This window comes from Scyliorhinus torazame, chromosome 14, assembly GCF_047496885.1.
Source record: "Scyliorhinus torazame isolate Kashiwa2021f chromosome 14, sScyTor2.1, whole genome shotgun sequence".
NCBI lineage: Eukaryota > Metazoa > Chordata > Chondrichthyes > Carcharhiniformes > Scyliorhinidae > Scyliorhinus > Scyliorhinus torazame.
This window is the reverse complement of record NC_092720.1, coordinates 43,026,772-43,038,786: the sequence shown is the minus strand read 5'-3', so window position 1 is coordinate 43,038,786 and position 12,015 is coordinate 43,026,772. Positions and strand designations below refer to the sequence as shown.

General features: G+C 43.4%; 1 protein-coding gene across 2 annotated transcripts in view; it reads left to right on the top strand.

Moving 5' to 3' along the window:
* LOC140389288 (very long-chain specific acyl-CoA dehydrogenase, mitochondrial-like) overlaps positions 1–4,923 on the top strand; it is a 105,737-nt gene extending 100,814 nt beyond the window's left edge. For both annotated transcript variants that reach the window (XM_072473467.1, XM_072473466.1), the window contains exons 18-19: positions 391–466; positions 4,706–4,923. In XM_072473467.1, the coding sequence (XP_072329568.1) occupies positions 391–466; positions 4,706–4,843 (214 nt within the window). In that variant the 3' untranslated portion in view covers positions 4,844–4,923. The remainder of the gene's footprint in view (positions 1–390; positions 467–4,705) is intronic.
* Positions 4,924–12,015: the final 7,092 nt, after the last annotated feature.

Below are 12,015 nucleotides of genomic sequence, written 5' to 3'. Positions count from 1 at the left end.
CAACTTCATATTTTTCCACATTATACTCATTTGCCAACTTTTTGCCCACTTATTTAACCTATCAATATCTCTTTGCAAACTGTTTGTATCCGTCTCACAACTGGCCTTGCTACCTATTTTTGTGTCATTTGGACATCGAGGCATGATATCCAATACATGTGTAAGATGTGTTGTATCGGGTAGCTGGAGACAGTTTTTCCTCGGGTGGAATAGGATTGAAAGGCTGTCTGGCATAATTCCGCTCCAATATTCCTATATCCCTAGGTAAAGGTCTATGTGTAACATTTTCTATCATGGTTTGTCAGAATCACTGGCGTGCTATCCTCTCACTATTCAATTTCATTTTGGTAACTTGTAATGAAACATATTCACTCTCCTCTTGTGTTTCAGGGCATCTCGCGCACTCAACAAAGGATTCCCATCAGCTCAACACGAAAAAGTTCTCTGTGAAACCTGGTGTCTTGAGGTGTGATTTCTATACCGCTTTTTTCTATTGGAAACACCATTTTATTAAATTACTTGGTGCTGTTTTTATTAAGCAGGTGTTGCTATTCAGGGTGAAAACGTCTGGCTCATAATTGCTCAGAATGTGTGTGGAGTGATTGCTCCGTGTGTCTGCACATGTGGGCAAGGACCATGATTAAACTTGATTAAAACAGATCAACTTCCATGTTACTCATACTGCTCATTGGCAGCTGAACTGAATGGGTGGAGGTTAATATTGGGCATTATTTATGCTATTTAAAGGGGAGGTATAGGCAACCTAAATTCTGTTGCTAACGTTGAAAAGACATGAACAGGTGGTACTTTTAGGACCCCCAGATTCTCAAATGTTGCATTGTCGGGGGGTGGCACGGTGGCACAGTGGTTAGCATTGCTGCCCCACAGCAGCAGGGATCTGGGTTCAATTCTGGCCTTGGTGACTGTGTGGCGTTTGCACTTTTGCCCCAGCGTAAGTTTTCAATGGGTGCTCCGGTTTCTTCCCACAGTCCAAAGATTAGGTGGATTGGCCATAATAAAAGAATTGCCCCTTCATGTCCAGGGAGGTGCAGGTTAGGTAGGGTCACGGGATAGGGCATGGGAGTGGGCTTAGATAGGGTGCTCTTTCAGAGGGTTGCTGCAGACTCGATGGGCTAAATGGCCTTCTGCACTGTAGGAATTCTATTCTAGAGGGGGTATGTAAGAGGAGGGAGATTCTCCTCCAAATGCTGATGGTGGGCCGGGATCGGATGTACAGCAGAAGGGACTCCAGACATGAACAGGTCAATGTCAAGAACATTGTAATGTAAGGATGACTGAAATATAGAAAGAGATTTAATGACCTGACCAGGAGCTAAGATAAGAATCCTAAATTTCCTAAACCATCGCTTTAAAAATGACCTGCAGATCAATTGAACTTTTAGGATTGCTGTTCCATTGGCAGTGAAGGTAACAATTGCATTGAACCTCTACTCTGCTGGCTGGGTTTTTGCAGCCCTCGTCAGGATTGTTGTAAATGCCCTTTTTTATACATACAGCCACCTACAGGTATCAGTCTTAGCTCAGTAACAGTACTTTTACTTCTGACTTAGATGGATGTGGGTTCAAGCCTTTCTCCAGACATTTGAGTGCATAACCTATGCTGATATTTCACCACAGCACTGAGTCAATGTTTCACTTTCAGCATGAGATATCAAATGAAGGCCCTGTTCAACAGGGGTGAATGTAAAAGATCCAATGGTACATTTCAAAGGAGGGCAGCAAGAGTTTTCACGACCAGCATTTATATAGCAGCCAGTATATCTAAAACAGATCGTTAGGTAATTAATCTCATCTGTGAGACCTTGGTTTGTGTGATTTGGCTGTCGCCTTTCCCTATAGTACAACAATATACACAAATAACTGACCAAGCTTTTCATGTGGCACACCTGGTATTGAGTCTCAGGGCTCATTGAAATGAGACTGGCGAGATGTAGATGCATGCCGGGCACCCTCAGGCAGCTCACCCACAAATCAGCATTTAATCTCAGATAGAACAAAGAACAAAGAACAATACAGTACAGGAACAGGCCCTTCGGCCCTCCAAGCCTATACCAGTCATGATACCACCCTTTGCCCAAACCCTCAACACTTCCTTGTGCCATATCCCTCTATACCCGTCCTATGCATGTGTTTGTCAAGATGCCTTTTGAATACCGTTAATGTATCTGATTCCACAACCTCCCCAGGCAACGCGTTCCAGGCACTCACCACCTTCTGCGTAAACAACCTGCCTCACACATCTCCTCTGAACTTTTCCCCACGGACCTTGAACCTATGTTCCCTGGTGACTGACCCCTCCACCCTGGGAAAGAGTGCCTGCCCATCCACTCTATCCATGCCCCTCATAATCTTGTAGACCTAGGGCAGCACGGTGGCGCAGTGGTTAGCATTGTTACCTCACGGCGCCGAGGTCCCAGGTTCGACCCTGGCTCTGGATCACTGCCTGTGTGGAGTTTGCACATTCTCTCCGTGTTTGCGTGGGTTTCGCCCCCACAACCCAAAAGATGTGCAGGGTAGGTGGATTGGTCACACTAAATTGGCCCTTAATTGGAAAAAATGAATTGGGTATTCTAAATTAAAAAAAAATAATAATAATCTTGTAGACCTCTATCAGGTCACCCTTCAACCTTTGTTATTCTAATGAAAGCAGTCTGAGTCTGTTCAGCCTCTCCACATAGCTAACACCCTCCAGACCAGGCAACATCCTGGTAAACCTCCTCTGCACCCCCTCCAAAGCCTCCACATCTTCCTGGTAGTGTGGCGACCAGAATTGTGCGCAATATTCCAAGTGCGGCCTTACCAAGGTTCTATACAACTGTAGCATGACTTGCCAGTTTTTACACTCGATGCCCTGTCCAATGAAGACAAGCATTCCGTATGCTTTCTTGACTACCTTGTCCACTTATGTTGCCACCTTCAAAGATCTGTGGACCTGCACGCCCAGATCTCTCTGACTTTCTGTATTCCTAAGAGTTTTGCCATTTCCGGTATATTGCCCCTTTATGTTAGACCTACCAAAATGCATTACCTCACATTTGTCTGGATTAAACTCCATTTGCCATTTCTCTGCCCAAGTCTCCAACCTATCCATGTCCTGCTGTATCCTCTGACAATCCTTAACACTATCTGCCACTCCACCAACCTTGGTGTCATCTGCAAACTTACTAATCAGACCAGCTATAGGTTCTCGAAAGAGTGGTAAACTGTGAGAGATTATGGGGGGGAAAGTGATTGGTATGGGAAGCGGTGCTCAGTGATTCAGATAGAGGAGAGGAATCGCTGGTGGGGAGGGCTATGTTTGGAAGGAGCTGAGTGAGAGCCAACAACAGAATTTGGGAGTCAAATATTTCTTAACAAACAAGTGGCCTCAGAGGATAAAAGCAAATTACTGCGGATGCTGGAATCTGAAACCAAAGAGAAAATGCTGGAAAATCTCAGCAGGTCTGGCAGCATCTGTAGGGAGAAAAAGAGCTAACCCCGAGCGATTAGCACCTCGTTTCCCTGGGTTTCTGTGGCTATGACTCATCTTTCATTCTCACTCCACGGTATCAATATTTCCCACTTTCTCTATATCATAGCTTTGACAAAGGGTCATCTGGACTCGAAAAGTTAGCTCTTTTCTCTCCTTACAGTTGCTGCCAGACCTACTGAGATTTTCCAGCATTTTCACTTTAGTGGCCTCAGTGGTTCCTTTTCAGGAATGCTGGTTGGGATGTAGGTACAGCAGCCAATAGTTGTGAGCCCTAGACTTCTGTTATTTTTTGCACTTACAAACATGATGGGCGATACCAGCAAGCAATGTGCATGTACACATCCACCGCAGGAGCCTTCCTTGAGCTGGGAGAAGAAAATTTGCCTTGGTAGGGGGGCCACTGACAGCCTAAGCACATGGTCAACCCAATGGAGTTGGTTTTGGATGATCTTGGCTCAATGTTGATGTATTTGGCTCTTTCAGGGTCGTTGATGTTAGTACGCATGTCCTCCCAGCTGATGCGGAGAATCCATCTCCGACAGTGTTGATGGTACCTCTCCAGAGTCTTGAGGTGGTGTCTGTCCGTAGTTCATGTTTCTGAACCATACAGAGGAGTTTGGAGGAAAAGGTCTTGAATCTTCTTGAGGTTAAGGCTGAGACTGTTTCTTCAGTGTGCTTCCATAAAAGTGTCAAGCATGGCTTGGAGATTATCTTCTGAGAGAGTGGAGATGGCGATATCACCCACATACTGAAGTTCCACAAGCGATGTCAGTGTCCTTTTCTTCATGGATTTCAACCAGTTGAGGTTGAATCATTTTCCCTCCATCCTGTAGACAATGTCCCCTCAACCGGCAAGCTTGTTCTTGACAAAGTGAAGGATGGTGGCGATGAAGATGGACAAAGGGTGGGGGCTATGACACATCCCTGCTTGACATCAGTCTTGACCTCAAAGGTGTCTGTCTTATTTCTGTCGATGAGCGCTGTCACCCACATCTTGTTGTGGAGGAGTTGGAGGATGTTGATGAATTTCTCAGGATAGCCGGCCTTTGACCGGGGTTTCCGTAGCTCTTCCCAATTGACTGAGCCAATAGCCTTGGTCAGATCAATGAAGGCCATGTAGAGTGGTTGATGTTGCTCCTGGCATTTCTCTTGAAGTTGTTGAGCAGTGAAAATGCACACAGTGTTTTAACTAATTTTATGTCTTTATTTTAGGCATTTGTTCGTGTATCCGGAAATCTGAATGCACTAAAGTCTAAGTCCAGTATGCAGGTCATCAGCAACATGAAGGCAATATCAAAAGAGCTTGTGGCCAAGGGAGGAGTTGTGGCAAATCATCCACTTGGATTCTAAGCAGTAAGCCTAGGGACAATGTTTTTCTTAAAGCAATTGAATTCTTGGAGCAACTTACAATAAATTCACATTGAACCCTCTTGAGCAAGACCCATAGATGTTGTGATCAGTCACATAAGCATTGAGAAGTTTTCTGTTGCAAGTTAAGCCTCTGAATTGTGAATCTACAGTTCCTTCATTTTTTTTCTTCAAGAACTTCGTTTTCGAAGTTCCTGTTCATTTCAAGATCTGCATTGTGGGACAGAGCAGCCTGCTGACAAATCAGTTGCTGATTTTGTATTCCTGGAGAATTATGACAACAAGTGACGCTGACTGATGTTATTAATGAAGGACTTTGCATATTTGAGATCAGAAAAATAATGACAATGCTAGTTTACTTTTAAGAATTTTGGAAAATTTGAACCTTGATGTTTTGCATTTGGCCAAAATGTTTTTTTGATGTTAGAACATTAGAGGTGACCGATGGTGAAAGTCAGATGGCGAAGTTAAATTCAAAATTGTGGCAGCATTCAGATATTAATATCAGTAACATACTGGGCTTTAATTAGTTCACAAACTGTATGAAGCCTGATTTAACAGCTTATGATACCAGCCAAGCCTCTTGTGTATATTACGGAGCCATCTGTTTTTCTTTATACAGTCGAGTATTAACATGCTGTTAAAGCAACAATAAGCATGTTTTGACAAGTTCAGCAGCCTTGTGATCAGGAGATTCACAAATACATTTAATGAGACCCAAGGGAACAAATGTAATATGGTAATAGTGCTCTGAAAGGAATATTCTCCTCACTGAATTAACTTTACCTAATATGAAGAATTTCTGTGTCAGACATTTATGATACTATTTGGTGTCTCACATAGTAAAACAAGATCGGACACTCTCGCAGTTAGTGACCACAGCCACTTTGTCCTTGGCAGCTGTTTGGTACCAGATCATAATGACACATAATTGCTGTAGGTTGAAATCATACAAGAGTCGAGAGGGGTGATTCTTCTCCGTGGTCACTCCTTTCCCACTATCTTCCATTCAAATTTTCTCTTTTGAGCAGGCAGGAAGGGCATTGGCCAGAAACTGGCAGGCTCCTTTAAGTAAGCAGATTAGGCATCGTGATGTCATGGTATTTCAACCTGTGCAGGAAAGACAGATGCACCAGTGCCAGAGAAGGATTTTGTGACAAAAGAAGCCCAAACAGGAAAGGGACAGCCTTTTGCTACAAACATTTCATTCCTGATTGTCAACCAGCTGCTACTTGCTTGTTTTTGGCTGGGAAACTGACTGAAACGTTGCAGACGAGGCCTGAGAGTTAAAATCGCCTGGGTCTCACACTGCCAAGGTCAGAACAGCTTGTTCAATTCTCACCCTCAGTTGAAATCAGTTTTGAATTTATCTTGTTTTATTTATTTTTCTCATTTTAGCTCGTAGCATAAAATAGAGCCACACCGTCTTATTGAAAGCTGGTGACTAAAGGCTACTTCCAATAAGTGAAAGATATTTCATTTCAAACTACTTTCCCCTGTGTAGATAAAGGGACTACAAATTAAATCAAGCTATTGGAGAATTCTGTAAAGTAGTTCTAATTTAACAGTGGGTTCTCTAGCCATTACTGTGAATCTTCCTGGTCAAGTGGTCGTAGGTTCAAGCTGCACTCTAGTCTTGAGCATATAATCAGTGTTGCACTGAGGGAGTGCTGCATTGTTGGATTTGATTTATTTTGGATGGGGTGTTAAATCAAGGCCCTGTCTACCCTCTCAACTGGGACAAGATGCCCTTGCCAGTATTTGAAGAAGAGTGTGAGAGCTCCCTTGCTGACCTCGTCTAAAACAGGTGATCTGGCTATTTATTTAAAAGTTATTTTTGAAACCTTGTGCAGTTTTTGGTTGTTGGGTTTCCCTCCAGTGCAACATTGGCAGCACTTGGAAAGTACTTCAATAACTGTGGATCACTCTGGAACATTCTGAAGTTCTGAACACACCGTGTTTTCATAATTAGGACTTGAGGAATTTAGGTTCACGAGCCATTTTAGTAATTTAGTGATTTAGCGAGCCACTTTAGTGATCAGCTTATAGAGAAACTTATAAAGAACAATAAGTGATTTTTTTTGTTCAAAAAGAAAAGCTTCATTTATTTGATGGTGGAGCACAGTATTAGGAATATGGGAAGTTAACGAGATTAATAGTGAACTTGAGATGAAAATAAAATTACAGACAGGTAATAAAACTAGCAGACATCTAAAGGAATAACAAGATGCGGTTTGCCCATTAACAAGATTAGCAGGAAGCTAGAGATATTGAGGTGCAAATGGCCATATCAGAAACATTGTTTACCAGAGATCAGTGGGGCTATATAAAATGATAACTTCTAAAGGCAAAGAATTTGAGAGAGCAAGACAGCAGTATCCACGGAGTGGAATATCAAAGAGACTGAACAGTATAACCATGAGCACCCTCATTGGGGAAGGAGGCTAGTTCTCCATCCTATAGTCAGACAGGCCTGTTTCATCTGTGATCCAGGCCATGCAGGCCTGTTGCATCTAACATTTAGAGCCACGGCAGATTGCAGATATTCTCCTCTAAAAGATGCAATTTCATGCCTTCTCTCAACGAGGAAGAGACTTTTCCAGACTTGGTCACCTGAGCGGTTTGTGTGGTAACTATTAGTTGGATTTGACCTATAGAGTTACTAATATTGGATGTTGCTTGGGAAAAGAGATGTCTCACTGCGTTCAGGGAACATGGGTATATTTTGGGAATAAGAGGTAACTTCAGATAAGACGGTGCATTTAGTTATTTGTATACTTAAGTGTCATAGCGTGTATTAGCCTTTGGTCATGTGTTTTTTTTATTTTACTCCAATAAATATTCTGTATTGTTTGCACAATGACTGGACTGGTTCCTCACTAGGTTGTCCATGGTTCCTCACATTATTCCAAACAAAAATGCACCATTAAGACGCAGTGATCAAGTTATCCTTCGGGGTTTTGAGACACTCTCGCAGGTAACATCAGCAGGGTTCTTAACAACAGTTACAGAAATGATGTTGCAATGACTGACTGCTGCCTTAGTTCTTCTGTTTTGAAACATAGTGAAGAGGCATCCGCAATTTTGTTTTCTTCATTCTTTCATGCGATGTGGGCATCCCTGGCAAGGCCAGCATTTGCTGGCCATCTCTAATGGAACGGAATGGCTTGCTAGGTCATTTCAGAGGCCAGTGAACAGTCAACCACTGTACCAGGCCATTGGTACGGTGATGGAAAACCACTGTTGACTCGAAATATCAGTCTCCTGTGTAGCGTGATCTTGCTGTTTGTCTGATCAGTGCTGTTTTTCTGGTGCCTTTTAATATTAACACCTGCCCATGTTCAGGAAGAAAACATCAAATTAGAATCATGTGGTGAATCTCATTTCGATTGGAGCTGCATGTTTTATAAAAAACAAACGTATGGCATTTAAATTCCATGTTTGCAGGATATATGCAAAAGAGTTAGACATTAGGAGTTAAGATTAACTGGAGGAAGTATAAAGGAAATAAGCTCTTTCTGCATGTGATGCCTTTCATTCTGGCTTGGAAACGCGTATTAACTTCCCCGGAACTTCCTTTGTCTATTCCCTCTGGATCCATTTTATTATAGATACTCTCTTTCATGTACTATCAATGGAACCTCCTTTGCTTTCAAATACATTATTCATTTTCCCTGTTAATAAAAATGGGTAACTAATACCGATAGTAACTAAGGTCGTCAAAATCAGAAAGTGGCCCTGGGAGGGATCCGACATTTACCTTAGTGTTATGGAGAGCATGTGGAGTATCTGACATAATATTATTGGATGCTGTACATCAAATTAATTGTATACTTGTATTAGAGGAAATATTAGAGCAAGGCTCCCCAACATTTCCAGCCATGGAACCCTTTTGACCTCCCAAGAGTACTGATGGATGCCCTGGGAAACATTCTTATTGTGATGAGGAGTTAAATCACAAAAAATGATTCTTTTTGCGCAGTAGGTACAAATATACAAAAACAAATTTCTAAAAGACTTTACTATTTCTTAAATGTATGCATTTATTATAAGTAAAAAGTTTTCGTATTCATCAAAGTACTTATATCTTACTTCCTTGTTGTCTCTTTTGAAAAAAAAATTTTATTGAATATTTATGGGGCAGCACGGTAGCACAGTGGGTAATACTGTTGCTCGATAACACCAGGCTCCCAGGTTCGATTCCCAGCTTTGGGTCACTGCCTGTTCAGAGTTTGCACGTTCTCCCTGTGTCTGCGTGGGTTTCCTCTGGGTGCTCCAGTTTCCTCCCATGAGTCCTGAAAGACTTGCTATCAGGTAATATGGACATTCTGATTTCTCTCTCCATATACCCGAACAGGCGTCAGAATGTGGCGACTAGGGGCTTTTCACGGTAACTTCATTGCAGTATTGATGTAAGCCTTATTGTGACAATAAAGATTATTATTATAGATAATACCAATAACAATACAACAAACAATCAACCAACGAAGATGTAAGGGAACAAAATCAAAAAGTTACTATCAAATCTCCAATAAAAACACAAACTAAAACCTAAACACTGTAACTAAACCCCCTAACAGTTAATGGTGTCTAGATCCTTAAAAAGGGTAATAAAAGGTTGTCATGTAAGGTTGAACTTCGCCCAATCCCCGATGATATCTAATTTTTTTCTAAGTGTAGGAATGTCATTAAATCGCCAGCTAGGCAGAAACATTGGGCGGGATGGGAGACCTCCAGCTAAGCAATATTAGCCTCTGGGCTACAAGTGAGGCAAGGGTGACAACATCCGCCCCTACGCCAGAGTGAAACGTCGGTGAGTCTGAGACCCCAAATATGGCTACCAATGGACATAGCTCGAGAACTACCCGGATATTGTGCGACATAGTTTTGAAAAAGGAAATCCAGAAGCTGGCCAGTTTGGGGCAGGACCAAAACACATGTGTATGGTTAGCTGGGGCAAGCAATCAACGATACCACTTGTCCTCCATGTTTTGGAAAAACCCATTCATCCTTGCTTTGGTCAAGTGTGTTCTGTGTAATACTCTGAACTGCATTAAAGTCAAATGGGCACAAGAGGACGTGGAGTTGACCCTGTCGAGAGCCTCCCTCCAAACCTCATTAGTAAGCACAGGACCCAACACGGTTTCCCATCTCGCCCTCACCTCATCCATTGCGAGGTGGGGGGGGGCGGTGGGGGGGGGGGGGGGGGGGGGGGGGGGGCGGGGGGGGGGGGGGGAGTCTGACGAGCGAATATAGCCATGTGGGTCTGACATAGATCCTTCGTCATGTTGAGCCAAGAATAAAACCTTCTTCCGCAAGGAGGAGAGCGGGGCAAAGGAAGGAAAAAGGTTACGAGAAAAGTCACATCTGAAAATAGCAAAGAGGCTAGCTGGAATTTTGCGACTGAAATTTGTCAAACTGCTCTCTGAAGCTCACAAATCTCCCCTCTACAAATAGTTTGCTAAAATGCTATAGTCCCTTTGCCTTCTAAAATTTAAATGAGGATCCAAACCAGAAGGTAAGAAGAGATGATTGTTGGCGCAGTGGTTAGCCCTGCTGCCTCACGGCGCCGAGGTCCCAGGTTTGATCCCGACTCTGGGTCACTGTCCGTGTGCAGTTTGCACATTCTCCCCGTGTTTGCGTGGGTTTCGCCCCCCCACAACTCAAAAGCGTGCCTGGTAGGTGGATTGACCACGCTAAATTGCCCCTTAATTGGAAAAAATGAATTGGGTACGCTAAACCTTTTTTTAAAAAAAAGAAGAGTTGATTGTTACAAATGGGGACTAAAGACGACAGGGCAAAAAGCTTAAAGTGCTGCCAAAACTGTTTTCAAACCCTGAGAGAGGAGACCATCGTCGGATTTGAGAAAAATCTAGCAGGCGAGTAGGGCAGTGCTGCAGTAATTATGGCATGAAGAGAAGTGGTAGTGCACGAGCGAGCCTCCATTCTGCCCCAAATCGAATCAGGGTCACTAACCCACTGCAAAATCTTTTGGATGTTGACAGCCCAAAGTAAAATAAAAAGTTTGGAAGAGCCAAGCCTCCTGCCCGCCTGTCTCTTTGGAGCAGAACACTGCACACTGGGCTAAATAGCTGGCTTTTAAAGCAGACCAAGGCAGGCCAGCAGCACGGTTCAATTCCTGTACCAGCCTCCCCGAACAGGCGCCGAAATGTGGCGACTAGGGGCTTTTCACAGTAACTTCATTGAAGCCTACTTGTGACAATAAGCGATTTTCATTTCATTTCATTTCTTACCTGCCCAATTGAAAGCAGAAATTAATTTGTTAACTTTAAGCATGGGCGGCACGGTAGCACAGTGGTTAGCACTGTTGCTTCACAGCGCCAGAGTCCCAGGTTCGATTCTGTAATGACTTAGGCCAGGCCTTTGAGATTGGCCAATGAGAATATGAGTTCCCTGATTAGTGGCCCAATCAGGGAACCCCTTTATGTGTATATAACAGGGAGTATCAGATCCTCTGCACTCCCGGTGTAGACAGCAGACTGAATGGTCATGGTTGTTCAGTTGTTGGGTTTGTAAATAAAAGGAATTCTGGTGACGGGACTTCTGCCTCCGTGGACATATTACAGTGGCGACGAGGAAAACGGAACGACCCGAAGAAACCTGCTCGTCAGCAGCTGCCGCATATTGAGGGTGAGCCACTGACAGGCAAAATGCATTGATTCAGAAAGTTGCACTCTTTTGACCCTGCAGTGGAAAATTGGGCCCACTTCTTTAGAGCAAACGATATAATTCCGGATGATAAGCAAAGGGCCATTCTGCTGACCGCGTGTGGACCTGCAGCCTTTGCCATTATGCGTAGTCTCACTTTTCCGGAGGCACCGGACACAAAACCTTTCCAGGAATTGAAGACTTAGTAAAAGAGTACTATGACCCTAAGCCACCTCTGATCCTGCGAAGGTATCGGTTTTACTCAGCGTTCCGAGACACTGGGGAGTCAGTTACAAACTTTTTAACAAGATTATGCCGATTAGCAGAGGCTTGCGAATTTAGCCTGATGCTAAAGGAGATGCTCCGAGATGGTTTGGTATGTGGAATAAATAATTTAGCAATAAATAAACGTCTGTTAGCAGAGGCCGAGCTGGATTGCAAACAAGCATTGCAGCTGGCTTTGTCACTAACACTCACTAACAGGT